The 19,242-nt window shown below is 35.0% G+C and overlaps 1 protein-coding gene across 2 annotated transcripts in view; it reads left to right on the top strand.

The window, feature by feature from the left end:
• Nucleotides 1-19,242, top strand: part of REV3 (recovery protein 3) — a 182,596-nt gene that overhangs the window by 74,874 nt on the left and 88,480 nt on the right. For both annotated transcript variants that reach the window (XM_089801635.1, XM_089801634.1), the window contains one exon: nucleotides 5,738-6,329. In XM_089801635.1, the coding sequence (XP_089657761.1) occupies nucleotides 5,738-6,329 (592 nt within the window). The remainder of the gene's footprint in view (nucleotides 1-5,737; nucleotides 6,330-19,242) is intronic.

The following is a 19,242-nucleotide window of genomic DNA, read 5'->3' as shown; positions in this document are numbered from 1 at the left end:
TCCGCCTAACACTTTTTAGGTTTTCATCGGTAAAATAAGTTAAAAATAATGTTTGAAAAGTCAATGAAATTCAAAATCGCTCCAAAGTTGTCACCAAGTCATTCTGGGTTCGCACGTGGAAAACGAATGCCATCCAAAGTTGTTGCAAAATCGAGCAACGTCCCATCCAAGGAATTTCAATCAAATTTGATAGATGACAGAAGACTTTGCATCAAATCTGCACCGAACTCGACTTCCAAGCGAACCGAATGTCGATTTTGGCCTATGGAGGGTGAATATGGTAATTTAGTTTTTTTTTTTGCAAAAAGAGGGGTAAAAATTTATTAAGAAAAAAAGGAATACAACAAGGAGAGCTCAACAAGGAGCTCGATCCTGAGCAACAAGATCATCAAATTCTTGCACCATCTCAAAGGACAGTTGCCCCCTATCCCTAATATTCCAACCCGGATCATGACTAGAAGCCCATTTGGCTAAACAATCAGCAGGTCTATTCCATTCTCGCGGAATATACTTGAATCTAATGAACTGAAAAGAGGAAGAGAAGAAAAGAATCTGCTTAACAACAGTGGCCAGCTGCCAACTAACATCCTCAAGCTCTTGCGAAGAAAGCATGTTCACCACCACCTGGGAATCAGACTCACAAATAATCTTACTCCATCCCCACAAGCAACACTGTTCCACAGCATATAAAATAGCCTGAGCTTCCATGAGATTGTTAGTATAATCACCCTTATGAATTGAGAAGAAAAATTTAACATTCCCAGAACTACAACGAGCCACTCCGCCGATACCAGCCGGACCAGGATTCCCACGAGAAGAACCATCAGTGTTAATTTTCAGAACTCCACAGGGAGGAGGAGTCCAATGCCCATCCCGGTTAACCCAACCCTTCCTCTGATGGTGAAGCTGCCTGGACATAGAAGGAAACCTATGAGCCGCAACCCCATCCTGCAGATGAAAATTGAGGCAATTACAGATAGCAAGATCAATCGGATCCATACCCCCATCAAGCTCACACTTCACAAGAATAGTTTCCTGGAGAGAATGTGATATTTTCCACCAAAGATGCAAAACACCAAGCCGAACATCTTGGAATATGCGACAATTCCTCTCCAACCAGATATGCCAAAGCATGAAAGATGGGCCAGCAATCCAAGCAGCATGGAGAGAAGAAGACTTGGAGGGAGCACTACCCAAGCGAGCCCAGAACTCAGGCAAAGAGGAAGCATGCCGACAAGAGCAACCCCAAGCGCTCCACCAAAGGTGCCATATCTGAGTAGAATAGGAGCAATGGAAGAACAGATGGGAGACAGACTCCTCTCCATTACCACACGAAACACAATAAGAGGGGCCCTGAAATCCACGTTTACAAAGATTATCCCAAGTAAGACAACGGTTGTGAGCCACTAGCCACATGAAAAAATTGCACTTGGACCAAGAAACTTTATTCCAGACTTGCTTCCACCAAGGGACCTCAGCATCCCCAAATAATTGTCTAGTTATCTCCTGATACCCAGCAGAGACATGATATTTACCAGATAAGGTACCGCCCCAAGCCAATACATCTGGACCAAGCAAAGAGGAACACTCTCTAGAGGCCAGAATTTGAGAAAGCTCCTGACGATCCATGTCTGTACCTCCAGGAGGCCAATCAGAGGAATGCTTCCATCTATAACCAACAACAGGTCCCAATTGATAAGGAGTCTTGTAATGAGCCACTTTATCCCATCCAGCGGCCAGAAAAGAGTCACAAAGAGGCTGAAGATGAGGGTATATGGATAAAATGGAAAGGAATCCATCCCAAGCATCAGACCAAAACAAAGCCTGAGAACCTCCTTTACATATCCAGAACAGACCCCTCTTCACCAACATCGCACCTGTCTTCAAAGTATGCCAAACCATTGAGCCACGACCTTCAAGAGGAAGTGCAGAAACAGAGCAAGGATCAGCACCATGAAAATATTTATGAGTGATAATACGAGCCCAAAGTTGATGCTGTCCAGAGCACCATCGCCAATAAAGTTTAGCAGCCAAAGCTTGTCTACTCAATAGAGCAGAACGAAGGCCAAGACCACCCTCCTTTTTAGGCCTACAAACAGTTGCCCAATTAACCAAGCTCCATTTAGTACTACGCAAATTACCACTCCAAAGGAATTGTCAAGAAAGAGCATCAAACTCCTTGAGAAAGTAAATAGGTGCAGCATGAACCATGCTTCTATAAGTAGGAAGAGCTTGGATAACAGCTTGAAGAAGAGTAACCCGGGCAGCAGTAGAAAGCCATCTATGAGTCCAATGATTTACTTTATCCTGAAGCTTGGTAATCAAATTTTGCCAGAAGAGATGTGGCTGCCTGGAAACAGCAATAGGAATGCCAAGATAAGTCAAAGGAAGTGAACCTATCTGAAACCGTAGGATACCAACAATCCTGTGCTGAATAGAATCAGGAGTGTTAAAAAAGTAAATGAAAGATTTGTGCTCAATCATTAATTTTCTGGCCTGAAGCTGCCAAATAAACGTCCAAAGCATGTCGAAAGGTAAAGGTAAAGGTAAAGGTGGCATGAATGAATCAAAGCTATGCTTTAGCTTATGTTTACAAAATTTCTGCTAGCAATATGTCTACTTAGACTCACTTTAAATGTGGCTAAGCTACTCAGAAAAACTGCTGGAATTTCAAAAAGTGTTTCCGAGGTCTAAATTTTCACTCAAGTTTGGAAAAGTAAGGAGAGCACATCAGTTCTGTAGTTAACATGAAATTGGTATAAGAATAAGCTCATTTACCTTTATTAAGTTATCCAAAATACTACCACACTGAGAGGCAGCAACATTGAAGACAAATTCTGCCTGGGCATAGTTTTTGTTTGGCTCAACCATTATGTTTTTCTTCCCAGCATATGTATATGGTTTAAGTTACAATGGCATGCACCTAGACCGGTTGAACTAATGAACATCTTTGGTTGACCTGTTAAAAACTTAAAAATGTTAGAAATTCCATTCACGATGATTACTTCCCTAATGCTTTGAAAACATTAAAATTAACTATATGAATTTGGAATTCGAACTGCTGAACAAACATAGAGGCGTACACAGATAATTACTTCTCATAACTTGTGTTTTCATTTGTTCAAAAACCATATAAAGAAGACCTCCACAACTGATATATCACGCAATTGCATGGAAGCCGACTGTTATCTTCATTCAGTTTTATAGTCCTTTTGAAAACTTAGTCTTTCAGTCTTTTGAAAGACAATCTGAATAAAATTCTTGCAGCATTCTGCTGTGCTGCTATCTTCATACTATTTCAGTCAAAAATCTATTTTTTCCAGAATAGCAGGCTTATATCATGCAGGGGATGACTTGGAAAATAAGTCTAAATAGTGCTTAATCCAACTTAACTAAAAAGACTTTTCATTTAATCACTTAAGTGAAATACAAAATAGACTAACTAGAACAATTCAAACTTTTCCCCACACATTCATGCTGAAACTGCATGGAAGTTCTCATTCAAATTAAAATAAGCGAACAAGAAAGTGGCTTCAGTAAACTACAACTTCACCCAACACATTTTTTGTATTGGTTGACCGTTGAGCCATTCAATAATTCCATCAAAGTCTTGAATGAGGTTAATTTGTTTGAGGTGTGTGCTCAGCCTGGTTGAACCAATGTAAACTTTCACCATGCATAATGTCAAGGTTTCAACCATCATCAAATTTTTCTCAGATTATTCAAGTGGGCAAATTATGATTTGCCAACTCTCTTATGTTTAGGCAGTAGGCGGAAATCTCCATGAGGCATTCCAGCCCACCAAGTCGGGCCAATTCATGATTAAAGGTTGGTGCCTACGTTATAGTTGGCCATTCAAAAATAAAACAAACAGAGATCAAAGCAAACAATAGCCTAAAACTAAACACCTATTTATGCAGTGAATCTCAAAACCATGGATAGGAGAGTCTTTGAGTACTTGTGTGCTGAAATAGAAAACAGTTTACTTGTGCAAGAACTCACACTTGGCTTGCATGGGAAGTTGTGAGTTTTTTTTTGTGTTCTTTTTGTGAAGTAGATTGATTCCAAAGCACTGTAACTTGTGATGACTATATATCAACCCAGAATGATTGAAATGTGGAAACAAAACCAAAAGCTCTGAAACTACATGGGTTTTTGGTATTATTGTGGTGTTTTTGAATGTACATTGTCACCGAGTTTCTTCTATGTTCAGGTACCTACGGTTTGTACATGGCAAGTAAAGATTCCTTTGTGCATATGGTCAGCATTCAGCTGGGAGCCGGGTTATGTTTTTGCCAAGTTGCTGAGTCCGAGTCAAATATGGGACACTAGCAATTTTGCCAAGTCCGAGTTTGTGAAATATGTTCAGATAGTCAATTCCTTGGATCTTGCAACAAAACAAAGCTTTCCTTTCATATTTTTGTAGGTCTGCAATTATTTTAGAGCTTATTTGTGTAGGGATATTTTAGTTGCAGCAGTATTGAAGGAGACATCAACAGTATTTGTTTTTGTCGTGTCTCTGCATATCACTTATTTGGTCTTATTTAGTTTTTGTCTGAATAATGCATTTCCATAGTGCTCACAAAAGCGGAGTCTTTCTTTCATTGATTGTAGGTCTGTAAGTATTTTGAGCCTTTTTGTGCAGGGATTTTGAGTTATGATAGTGTTGAAGAAGACATTTGTTTTTGTTGTGTGCTGCTGCTGCAAACTCACTTTTTTGTTCTTATTTTATTTTTGTTTGGAGCATATTTTATCACCATTGTTTCTTTTGTTTATTGTTTTAGGTCCTGGTTTATTGTTCTTCAAGTCATTATAGTGTTTTACTATACTAGCTGTTTATTTCTTGCTGCCCAAGTGTGGGTATCAAAGAACCAACAAGTTTTCCAGTTTCATGAGTCTGGGATAGACTTGCTAAGTTTGTCAAAATGCCAGGCTGACTTTATTTAGACCTGCCCACCTCTCAACTCAGCTTACTAGCTTGGTAATTAGCAAGTCGTAGTTATGGCACCGCGATCTTTTATGCGATAAAGATTACCCTATTGCTTGTATTAACTACCACCGGACATTATCACCAATCACACAGGAAGCAAGCAAGCAAGCAAGCAAAGGAAGGAACATCCCACCCTTGTTACCAATAACTACGGATGATTGGTTGCAATGTCTATGTAGCTTTGGATTTTGTATGGTAGTTGTGCATTGAATATTGAATTGATATGGAAATGGTAACATTAAATCCGTCATTCCCCTTGCAGTATTTTGAGTTGCGAATTGGATCATAAACAATCTCTATGCTTATCCCGAATAATCCATGATTCAACATTCTGAACTGTACATCTCTAGTAAACTTCATGTTCCAGACAGTTTGCTAATGGCATTAGAAAGAATATATAACCAAATAGCCTCATATTGATGAGCAAAAAGTGCCAATGTTAATGCTGCCATGGATGGTTTAATTTGGGTTCTTAGATGAACATTATGGTGCGTACTGTATTTTTATTATGATTATTCTCAAACATATATTTCATGCATCATGGTTATGAAATTAAAATCTTCAATTTCTTGATATGAGTGTTGTTTTTTAACATGTAGGCAACCTCTATTCTTTAGGTTGTTTTGTTTGCATTTCAATAAAAATATCTTTCTTGATGATTGTCAAAGATATGCATGGTAGATTCACATATAACTGTATTCTGGTCCAAGATTACCATTGATTCTTTCGATGTGGTTTATAATGCAGAGATATCGATGGTCTATTAGGTTGTGAGATATTTTCCGTGAAAGATGAGAAGACATTGTTTTATTTGTTCATGCAGCTAGTTCGCCTGTATGATCCAGATATTTTAATGGGCTGGGAAGTACAAGGGGGTTCAGTTGGATTTTTAGCTGAGAGGGCAGCATATTGTGGAATAGGTCTCCTGAAGAAGATTTCTCGGACACCATTGTCTGAATCTAAGCTAGAGAAATTGCATTCAGATTCTAGAAGGGATGACTTAAGAGAATCAATCCTTGAGGAATTTCCTTCCGAGGCTTTAGATTTGCATGCAACAATAATTGAGGATGAATGGGGCCGAACTCATGGAAGTGGGATACATGTTAGCGGAAGAATAGTTCTCAACCTTTGGCGACTCATGCGTGGGGAGCTAAATCTTAGAATGTACACTCTTGAATCTGTCGCCGAGGCAGTATTGAGAAGAAAAATTCCGAATATTCCATGGTCCACACTAAAAAGCTGGTTTGCAAGTGGGCCTGGTAGAGGAAGATTTCGATGTATTGACTACATCATTGATAGGGCACAATTGAGTTTGGCAATAATGGATCAGATGGATATGGTAATTTCTGGAAAACATTTATCGTGTCATTATATTCTCAAACTTTTTTTCCTTTATATTTGTTTAGATGAACCAATAGAGGGCAAGTACATACTGATGTCTTCGGATATTGTCTTGTGGGCTTATTTATTTTAGAGTTAGTAATATATATTTGATTAATTTGAATTTTAATCTGTTTTTTAAAGTTGTGCAAACATCCAATTTCTTATCAGATTAGGTAAACCAAGCCCAAGAGTGAAATATTTTATAATGTTAGGATCTAAAATCTGACTTTCAATTTCTGTTTGAACCCCCTAGATATTCTTGTTATAGGCCTTTGTCTTAAGGAGAAAAGGATTATCTAAGTTGTCTCGATGAAGCAGTGGGAATTGTGTTGGAAATGGGGTATTAATTTGTAAAATTTGTATAAAAGTTACAAATAAGGTTTTTATGAAGGAGCAAATCTTTTTGTTTGGACCTTGGATAATTTTTTATATGCCTTTGTTTTAAGGACACAAAACTTATCAAAGTTGTCAAAGGAGCAGCAGGAATGGTTTCAAAATTGGGACATTGATATTTATTTTATAATAGAAGTTAACTTATAGATAAAATTATTTGGAGTCGACCACCAAGAAAAATATAAATATATCTACTCGCATTGTTTGATTCTGTTTTTAAATTTTTTATTTGTAATTGCTCTTTCCATTTCTTAATGTGTAATGTCCCCACTAGCTGGGACAGAGAATACCTGCAAAACCAATGTTAGATTTCATACAATAATAAATTATATTTCACTATTTTACCCTCTATCCTAACTCAACCTTAAAGACGTCTCCACATTGGGATCAATAACCCTCTTGAAGATCCTTAGATCCTTGGTTACTTATCCATCTTCTATGAAGTGCTCTTTTTAAAGCCCTTCTTAGAAGAGACATTCTCTATCTAGGGCCCTTGACACATGCACATGTTAACACCTGTAGAATATTTCGGCCTTATAACCATATTAAGATCACTCTCTTTCCAAAGGGACTCTCTTGATCTTAAGCTATTAACCACATTAAGATCATTCTCTTTCCAAAGGGACTCTCTTGATTTTAAGCTATTTACCATATTAAGATCACTGTCTTCCCAAAAAGGGACTCTCTTGATCTTAAACCATTAACCATTAAGTCATGTGTGTTATCCATTTCAATTACATCTTTACATATACATATGTATATGCATAAATTATCCTCAAGTATGATTCATTAATAGAAATAAATTTATGAATATAATTAAACAAATATAATCCATAAACATATCTTTCTTACCTTCCTCTTTTCTTGGTCCATGTGGCTCTATCATTAGTTGGCCCTTCAATGAATTAGTCCTTCTAGATTATCTCAACTGTATATTTGCCCTCTAAAATTCTTCATTTTCTAATTATAATGAAAGGAAATTTTTTTAAAATTTTATTTCTTCTTTTCCAAGAGTCACAACCTTTCATAATACAAATCTTTTGAAATGTCACAACACTTAATGGTTATGATCCTTTTGAAAAGTCACAACACTTCATAATTAAAATCCTTTGGAAATGTCTCAATACTTTATAATTACAACATTTTTGAGGAGTCACAACTATTCATAATTATGACTCTTTCAAATGTTCACATCCTTTCAATATCATAGAAACCTTTTAAAAAAAGTCACTTATTTTCTTCATATTGCTTTCTTCTTCCATTTTTCCTTTTTGAACTCCTATCTTCTCCTCTTCTTTTTTTCCTCTTTCTAAAATAAACTCTCCTCCGTTTAAATTTTAAGGAGTCAAGTCTATTTGTTAAATATCTCTCGACTTTTATTAGATTTAGTTAATTTATATTATTCTATGTTATATTATTTATTTACTTACGGATTTGTGTTTATTGTTATTTATTATTAAATTCTATTTAGAATATTAACATACTTTCTACAATATTGTCTCTTGTATTTAAATTTATTTATTCATTTTGATTTTATTTTTTTAATTATTTAAAATATCATACTAAATATTATTTTATTGATAATATAGATTAAATGATGATTATTTCCTATTTTTATATTTTAGTATTAATTTCAATATAACTTTATTATCATTATTTATTTAATAACATTGTATTATCTAATTATTATTAAAAGTCTATCTTAAAATGGGGATATGACATAATGTTACCCATATAATATTTGCCTCATCATATTACCTATTATGGGTGACATCATGTATTCCTAAACCAACTTTCCTAACCTAGGAAAGATTTATGAAACTTTTGACAACATGCTTGATCAAATGGAACAAGTAATTCATCCCTAGGATCTAAAATTTATATTTCTATAATGAGCAAATCAAATCTACTATGACTAGGAGGTGAAACATGATGAACACCCATTTGCATATGGTTTCCTATGCTTTTATAACAAGTTGCATGCAGTTTAAAATGGTAGAGCTTGTCATAGTGATGATGAGATAAAGAAGGTCCTTGGGGAGATATACAACATTGAAGATGAAATCAAACTTCAAAAGTATTGGATTCAATTTGCCAATCTTCAAGGTTGTACATTTAGCAAAATAAGGTTAAGGCAGATAGGATCACTCTCATGCAAAAAGATTGTATTAGATGGTGGAGATGGCAAGCAAATAATAAACTAAAGTCAAGGCAACATGCCATTTACCTACTCTCAGGTTTATATTTTTTTTCTGCTACAGTTTCATCCACTTATTTATGAGGAATTTGCTTACCTCTAGCAAATAGAGAAGCTAATTACAATTTGCAGCACCTTGAACATTAGTAGACTCTTAAGTATCAACAGACTCCAACCACATGTTGGGATGTACATCCTATAGTTGTTTGACAAATTGACAAGGAGAGAAAGCAACCAGGATCTGTAAGAATTCCACCAGAAGAGCCATTATTTGCTATTGAAGGTGACCCAAATTTAGAAAAGATTTTTCAATATTGATAGCCAAAATGAAACAAAGTTGTATTTTGTATAATATCTTTTTTATATTGTTATGTTTGTCACAAAATTGGATCACTTTAAATGTTTATTGTTTATATATTGCTATCATTGATCTGCCATGTCAATTACATTTCATTCTTTTTCTTTAGTTTTAATTTTGTATTTGATACATCATATGAAAGTCTTGAATTTTGATGTCGTGTATATATACATGTGTGTGTAGAAATACATATCAAAGTTGTCTCAAAGGAGCAGCAGGAATGGTTTTGAAATTGGGGTATTGATAAATATTTTATAATAGAAGTTAACTTACAGATAAAATGATTTGGAGTCAATCACCAAGAAAAATATAAATATAACAATTGACATGAAAATCAACCTATAGTTCTTTGTTCAGACTCGGACAATGTTTCATAATGATGTCCAACTTCAAAATGACTTCCCTAAATCTGATGCAATATGCATACATACATACATACATGTACATATATGTATGTCTACACACACACACATGTATATATACACATGACAATAAATCAAGACTTTCACATGATGTATCAAATACAATATTAAAACTAAAGAAAAACAATGAAATGTAATTGACATGGCTGATCAATGATAGCAATATAGAAACAATAAACATTTAAAGTGATCCCAATTTTGTGACAAACATAACAATAAAAAATAAAATATCATACTAAGTACAACTATGTTTCATTTTGGCTATCAATATTGAAAAATCTTTTCTAAATTTGGGTCACCTTCCATAGCAACTATTGGCTCTTCTGGTGGAATTCATACAGATCCTGGTTGCTTTCTCTCCTTGTCAATTTGTCAAACATGTAGAGGATGTACATCTCAACATGTGGTTGGAGTCTGTTGACACTTAGTAGTCTACTGATGTTCAAGGCGCTGCAAATTGTAATTAGCTTCTCTATTTGCTAGAGGTAAGCCGATTCCTCATGATTAAGTGGATGAAAGTGTAGGTGGATATAGTCTTGTTTGCGGAAAAAATCTATAAACCTGAAAGTGGGTAAATGGCATGTTGCCTCGACTTTAGTCTATTATTTGCTTGCCATCTCCACCATCTAATACAATCTTTTTGCATGAGGTTGATCCTATCTGCCCTAACCTTATCTGCTAAATTTACAACCTTGAAGATTGGCAAATTGAATCCAATACTTTTGAAGTTTGATTTCATCTTCAATGTTGTATATCTCCCCAAGGACCTTTATCTCATCATCACTATGAGGAGCTCTACCATTTTAAACTTCATGCCACTTGTTATTAAAAGCATAGGAAACCATATGCAAATGGGTGTTCATTGTGTTTCACCTCTTGGTCATAGTGGATTTCATGCTCATCAAAATTTATAAGTTTTAGATCCTTGGGATGAATTACTTGTTCCATTTGATCAAGCATGTTGTCAAAAGTTTCATAAATCTTTCCTAGGTTAGGAAAGCTGGTTTAGGATGTTGACACCCATAGTAGGTGATATGATGGGGCAAATATTATATGGGAAACATCAAGAAATGGAAAGAGCAATTACAAATAAAATTTTAAAAAACAGAACCAAACAATGTGAGTATCAAACCGAATGCTACATTTTTTCAAAATAGAAATGTAATGTCCACATTCCAGACTCGAAGACAACAAAAATTGATAAATGCTAAAATAAGTTTTAATTAAACATTCAAACTTATTATTAAGAGAACAATAAACTACAAGCATGATAGTTTCTTTGGCGGTCTCACCCTGGCAGATATATAGCAGCAGCCCTCTGCCATTAATGAGCCTGCTAGCCCTTTAGAATAGTAGGGGTCTAGGTCGTATGACTGTGCCCTACTATTCTATGGGGACCTGCCCCCCTCCCCTTTCTAACCCACCCCTAACGGATTAAGCCATTAATGCAGCACCACGAGGGACCATCAATAAATTTTGATTGGATTATCACCAATATTCAGAAGACATCATGAGCACATATCAAAGGTGAATGAGCAACACTTTAGAAAGAAGTAAAGTTAATTACACAAGCAATGAATTCTTAAAGAAAATTGACAAATAAGCAAGTCTGTGCTCCAAGGTAGTTGACTTAGTAATTGGCCAGATCTGATTCACCAGACCATAAAGCAACTTGATGAATGATAGCGTGGAATTTGGACTCTGAATACAAAAGAAAGACAAAGGTTAATGATACTCAGTTCAGTGTGAGTAAAAAGCATTCATGTATCTTAGCCCATTGATCAAGACGGAATAATGTTCTTGGCAATAATGATGTGAAGAAAGGAATGTTAACCAACATCAAACAGAAACCCCTCAGTGAGAATGGTTATCATAAAGGAGAATTCAAATAAATGAAGGAATAGTGTTCTTGGCAAGAATGATACGAAGAAAGGAATGTTAACAAACATCAAAGAACCCCTCAATGGAAATGAATATAATAATGGAGTTTTCAAACAAACCATGGTGAACTGAGGCTATCATATTTAATATGATATGCTGATGCGGCAATCCAACAAAGCAATTTAGTTAGCAGAACTATGAGATGGGGTCAATTATTAGATGGACAATAACTCAACATCATATCAAAGAATAACAATCATCTCAAACTTGAATCTACAGATCTATCTTATGTAGTTAAGAATTAATGAATAATGTCAAATTGTTAGTGAAATAGGATCTATAACTTGTAATAGCACTTGTGGATATTTATGTGTTTTCCAAGTTACTATATGAATGAGTATATATGTGATATAAAGAGGCATGCCTCTTGAAGAGACATGTCTCTTTAATATAATTAGTTATAGTTATAACACAATTAATATACCCTCAATATATAATGATTATATATATATATCACTCTTAATATAAGTTAATTATTCCATGTATAATATTTGTCATATATTATATATCTCATATATATAATATAATTTATCTGACAAAATTGTAACATTAACACTCCCTCTTAATGAAGAAGGATAAAACACATAGATATTACACCATAGGTAATATTTCAAAAATAATACATATAAGAAATCTTTGATCAGAGGATTTCCAGTATATGATATCATATAAGAATTGGCCTATCAGAATATCAACATATGATATTCACCAGTTACTATTTGATATCATATTAGAGAACATGAGCACTGGCCTATCAAAATATCAACAATATGATATTCACCAAGCTCTCAAGAGTAATGGTCTATCAGAAACATCAATTAAATGATGATCACCAAGTACTCAGTGTGGTATTGGCCTATCAGAATATCAGGGCAAGATATTCACCAAGTACCGAAAATATATCTATACAAGCAACTTGTAGATAATCAAATTAATGATATCAAACACCTAGTTGTTGATTTATAAGATAAAGCCTTTACATGAAACAATTTCACAAAATGAATCATGCTACAAGTTATTGTAAGGACATCATTTCACAACTTCTCCTAATACAAGTGGTAATCATTTAGAAGTCGTCACTTCTTCATGATGTACACAGGGGATAGGCTCATACATGTATGACATCAAAAGTTCGCATGAAGTCTCCACGAATACTGTCATGTGGTGTTGTCACAACATTCACCATAAAACATATTAGAGAATAAGGTTTCTCCCTCTTAGTTTGATATCAACTTTTCTGACCTCTTAGCACAAGGTTCTCTTTGATGAAGTATCAGACTTCCTCTGAATCTCTTATCATCCTTCTAACCTCTCGGTAGCAAGTCATGTCATGCTTCATTAGTTCAATGGTTATCCTGATAGCATAAGGCCTTCCAGCCTACATACATGAGACTTTATCCCATGAATCATAGTCCTTTAGCTGTTATAGTTTCTGACTAGTGGAGAATCCATCAACAAGGTCTACTCCTTCTGAACCAATATCATCAAAAGTTTGATTGAAGCATTTTTATTTTCTGCTCCCTCTCTTTCTCCAAGGTTGCCTCTAATGAACTGTCAGACTCCCTCTCATAATTTCAATCATCAAGGATATTTGCTTCAAGAATCTCACATTATCCAACCTAATCATCAGATGATTCGTGAATCCTAAATCACAACTTCTTTGGAGCTACTATCATAAGATTGAGTCTGCGCAATATTTGGTAGCATGCCTAATGTACGAATCTTCTTTTCTTGCAAGAACATCCTCATAGACAAAGGAAAAGATCAAGGCAAATAGCTCTTTATAGTAATTATAGAAATACAAAATAAGAGAGAGACTACAATGAGTAGATACATGCAATACATGAGGATAATAAATATTTATCTGCAATAATAATATAAGTTGCTCCAATGAAGGTCCATATGCATCAAATTAGGAAATGCCTCCATGTAAGAATTTGTCAAACAATTTGAGTACGTCTTTTCTGTTCCCATATAAGGATGGTTCAAATGGGAATAGAACATTGGTTATCATTAATAGAACATTGGTTATCATACCCCCTTACAATGTTAGATTCCCACTCTTATATTATTGAACATATAGGTACGCCAACAAAGTTGCATATATTTGGACACACACCTATCTCCTTGTAACTCAAACCACATTGGTATGGCTTTCGCAATGTGTCCCATGCCCATGTATCAAATAATGCTTGTTTACCATCATTTCTTTCTCCATTTCCGAGAAAGAAAATCATTATCAATATGCACACCATCTAGACATCAATGTCGTTCCACCAAATACATCAACTCTTGCTTATTCAGATCTGTAGGTGGCATGTTCTCTTAACTTACTACACAATGGTTCCTTTTACCATGTAAGTTTTTGTTCATACCAAACTTGCCAATCGCCCAGGTATATGCTCGATTTGAGTAATAAGAAGTGTGCGTTGTCTTTGTAATATCTTGTGATAGACTCAGATTAATTTCCCTCCATATAATTTACGGTGCGAAGGAGCATTTTGTACCACGGAAACAAAGAAGACGGGGAATTTCCTCACCCGCTGAAAAATGCTGCGAATCAAGCTCACAATGTTAAGTTGTTTAAGGCTGTGCATCAAGGATATCACAGAAGATGGCCTTGCTAAGTTAACCTAATTTAATGGTTCAATTAAGGAATGCTTCACCGACCACTGGTTAAGTTCAAAAGAAAGAAACCATAGAGTATTGCCAAATCCAATAATGTTCTAATGAGGAAGTGTGCCGATGTTCTATCTCAAGTTGTTATTGGTATTGAATTGTGTCATGAGAACCCTGCAGAACTGATCTAGTTTTAGAGTAAGTTGATACCATAGCTTGCACTTGTAGAGATCAGCCATTGCGGCATACCATTCAGACAACCCTAGCTGCAATGTTCTCTGTTGCTCCAAATACTTTACACCGTCACCCATTCCGCAAGTTCCACCTACATATGTTTTGCTGCGTATACCATTATCATTGAATAACATTATACTTGCTGGTCATGTCAAAGCATCTGATGACATGTAAGGATGGAATGGGTTTGTATAGAATGTACTCCATTGACTTTCCACACTGAACACACCCGTATGCAGTTTCCATTATATATTTAACTAAGCATGTAAATCTTTATTTCTGGAATCGTTCTTCATCAAAAAAATCTATGATGTGGTCTTGTGTTCAGTAAATCATATCATTACAATAGTGCAGGAATTGTCTCAACTGATTCGGTTTTTCTTTGGTTCAATATATACACGCTATCATGGGCGTCATAATTATCTCATTTGTGTTGACCTGGATGAATTCTTCAATATATCTCCTTCCATCAACCTTTGATCCGTAGGGCACCTCCAAGCATGGTGTCACTCAAACCCAAAAAGGGATGACATCTCCGATCTTGGTATCCCTCATTCGGTGAAGATAATCTCACAATGTTTCCTCGGTGGCTTTGCGTTGTCCAACCAATTGGCAACATTCATTTATGCCACACATTCCAAGCATTGAGCATCATATAAATTCATAACACTGATCATTCTCTCACTGAACTTGGGGAGATCTGATTCAGTGCAGATCCAACGGTTCCTCTTGGGTCATCTCGAGCATCATCATCAATTATATTGACAAAGATTGCATGGGCCTTAAGACCACATTGTGCAAGCTTCTAACCCCGAGCAGTGAATCTTAATCCATCATTTGTTTGCATAGCTCATTCTTGCGCAGTACATTGGATCATAATCCCCATGCCTGGTCATTTGATCCACCTATGTGAATCTCATTCACAATGGCACACTTGATCTGCAGTCACCCAAGGAAGCAATCATGATTTACATTTATCATTTGATCCGACTGATCCCTCCACACAAGCAACGACAATGAGCTATGTTATAATATACTGATTTTTCCTAGTGTTACATCATATGTTTTTACTACAATTTAATCTCCTGAAATTCATTTCTTAGTGATTTCATCAAAAGACCATTGCTACATCTGGTCTCTTTGCTTATTTTCTTTGTTGCAGAGGCAAGCTTTTAGCTTCGTTGATCAACCTTGGGAGAACAACCATTTCCATTGTTTATGAAACTTCACAGGCTAGAAAGAAACTTGCTCTGATACCATGTTAGTGAAATAGGATCTGTAACTTGTAATAGCACTTGTGGATATTTATATGTTTTTCAAGTTACTATACGAATGAATATATATGTGATATAAAGAGGCATGCCTCTTGAAGAGACATGTCTCTTTAATATATTTAGTTATAGTTATAACACAATTAATATACCCTCAATATATAATGATTGTATATATATCACTCTTAATATAAGTTAATTATTCCATGTATAATATTTGTCATATATTATATATCTCATATATATAATATAATATATCCGACAGAATTATAACATTAACACAAATGATCAAAGCATGGAAGTATTTCATAGAGTCATTGAAAGAGATTAAGGAATATCGTATTCCTGAGGAGCTGATCCTTCTCTAGAGAGATTCATGGTGACAAACTCTTCTTAGATGCTGCCACTATAGAATCTTCAGTGGTTATTGTAGATTAGTCAATGCCTGATGTATGTTATTGTGACACTGATTAGATTGTTTGGGACTGGATATAGAGGTTATCTAACACAACAAGTTGTGCAGCAATTGTATTAGAAATATTAATGACTCATCAATCATCAACTACTAAATTGATTAGTCCTGCTACCGCAGATTGATGATTAAGGAGTCTTTGATGCAAGCTAGTGATATACATTAATTATGTTAACCGAGAAATATAAAAGATATATTAGTTAATGTTATCAATGATAAGGACTGATTGAGCACCAATCAGTAAGAGAATAATCATGAGTCACAGTCACCAATTACGATATGATCTGTAGAGCAACTAAGAGAAAGAGCTAATCGTGTGGTTAATCAAACGATGATTAGTAGTAACAGATATCGTAGTCAGCAATTCAGAAGAATGATAACTAAGTCATCTGTATCGATATGTACCAAAACAAGGGGCACTGTCTAAACAAAGGTAAGGTGCGACGACTTAGAGTAGTTATTAACAGCAGAGGTGGTTTACTAATCATAATCAATGATCATTAATAAGGATTTGTTTCAGAATAACACTTATCTCTATCATCGGAAGGGTTTCAACCTTTCAGATCAATAAAGAATATGATGGATAGCAAATCTATCGTTCAGGCATCATCAGACATTTCTTCCTTATTTCTTATCCAGTATTGGATCTGCTCTTCTTGAGCGAATTGCATCTTGTCAAATCAGTGGAATATAATACAAAGATTGTAAATCAGACACAGCCATCCTATTGCATATTTCTTAGTCCAGATCAGACACAGCAATACTATTGCTATAAGTGATAATTGGAGATATTGCAGGCTTTCAAGGTGTAAATCAGGTATCACATCCGTCATAGAAGTTGCAAGATTATAAATACAAATTACAAGAAGCAACCCATCACCGTTAAAGCGACACTTGTTTATTGCATATTCAGATTGTTATATTAGACATAGAAATGCAATTGCTAAAAGCAATACATATTGATTGAATGAGCATATTGCATATCAGACATAGCCTTATTCCATTATCGTAAGTGATAAAGCAATGACACTTATAGCATTCTCAGTAAGTACCTATCAGACATTGTTATTCATTTCATATCAATTTTCCTTACAGAAATAGCAATTCATATCTTGTGTGACATCTTTACTTGGTCCTATTTGTAATATTTTGACAAAATAAGAAGTCGAAATTAGGTGTTTGTCCCGACTTTCTGAGTTGGTCAAAAAGGTGGCATTACAAGAAAAGTAAGTTAAAGTACTGAAATTAAAAGCATATTAGATGAAAAATTTTAACTCAGTAGTGGACCACTGAACCTCATTGAACATTCTTTATCTCACTGTCTTCCCACCATGTGGCTTTGACTCAGCTTGTTTATTTTTCTCTCCACAAATCACCATTCATTGTAGAGTTTCCTTACACCTCCAACATCCTATCTAGCAAAGTGAAATGGCTAGCATATATAGTCTTATTTGGTTTCAAGAATTATTTCTTTGTAAAAGACAAGAATAGTGCAAGTGATGTTTGGTGTTTATATACAAAATTACAGATGTTAACATCTCTTGTTTTAACCTTCATTGTTTTCAACCAATCTATCTTTCCAATGTGTTTCAAAGCATATACACTAAATGGTGTTTAAAAGATGTGTTTATAAGCACTCTCAACCATCAAACTAGCTAATTTGCATGCATGAGTTAAATCTATCACAACTTTCTCAAAATAGGAAGGTTCAACCTTCTCTAACCAATTTGGTAATCATCATCCGTAATTTCCTAGAGCAATTGACATCTTTAAGAAGGTATGAAGTTTGAATGAAGGACATGTAACAAAAAAAATGAGTGGTTGATGTTAAATATTAGTCCATCAATCCTTGACTATAAAATGACTTGTCCTAATCCATGTTTTGCTCCATAAAGTGAATTTTGAAATAAGGATATTGTGTTACATTAATGGTGTAATGTCCCTAGTGTTAGGGTTAGCTTGGGATAAGTAGTACTTGCAAAATAAATGTCATATTTGAACAATAACAAGTCTAAGTAAAAGATTCTACCCTCTATCCTAACCCCAAGGCTTAAAGACATCTTCAGATTGAGGTCCCTAGCTGTCCCAAGGATCTCCAAGGTTCTGAACAATATAATATCAATTGTTGAACCATCCTCGGTTATTTCACCATCTTCTTTGAAGTGTACCCCATAAGGTCTTTTTTGGAAGGGACATCCCCTATCCAAGGCCTTAACAAATATGCATATAATGACTCATTAGAATATTCTACCCATGGAGATTATATTAATCTCGATCATGTCAGTCAAATGGGAATTACTCCTATCTCTGATACTAACACTCAAGCATTTAAGATCACTCTCTTCCCTCATAAGGGATTCTCTTGATCTTTTATAAAATATTAAATAAAACATCAATCCATATGTATTATTTATTTTAGAAAATTCACACTTGTACATATACATATACATATATATATATATATATATACATACATATATACATACATATATATACATACATATATACACATATATTCATAGAAAAGATCCATTGTAATGGTACTTATAAATTTATACCTTTTAATTACCTTGTAAGCACAGTACTTGAAGTACTCCACATACTTTCGTACCCAACTGTCCTTTTTACCAATCAGATTCTCTCTATTCTATCCTTGTTACTGTGCTCTGAGCATTCTCTGTCGAGCTGTCAATGCCCTTGAGATTCTTGACATGGATGGAACCTTGATTATGTGGAGATATTCCCATCTTACTCGTATCATGTCCTCCTCGTTAGCTACCTTCTATGAGTTTCAATTTTGACCGTATTAGTTCCTCCTTATATGACGTGTATTGGTTTTGTCGTCTTCCCAAGTGCTATGTTCATCTCCTTTTCTCCTTGATCGATGCCCAATGACTTGCGATATATAGTTTGGGTCATCGAATGTTATAACCCTCCAGTGGGTCACGACCTCACGTTTAAC

This window comes from Cupressus sempervirens, chromosome 9 (genome assembly GCF_028749045.1).
Source record: "Cupressus sempervirens isolate cs-2001-9-10 chromosome 9, ASM2874904v1, whole genome shotgun sequence".
In the NCBI taxonomy this organism is placed as follows: domain Eukaryota; kingdom Viridiplantae; phylum Streptophyta; class Pinopsida; order Cupressales; family Cupressaceae; genus Cupressus; species Cupressus sempervirens.
Note: the sequence above shows the minus strand (reverse complement) of the source record. Positions and strands in the feature narration are given on the sequence as shown.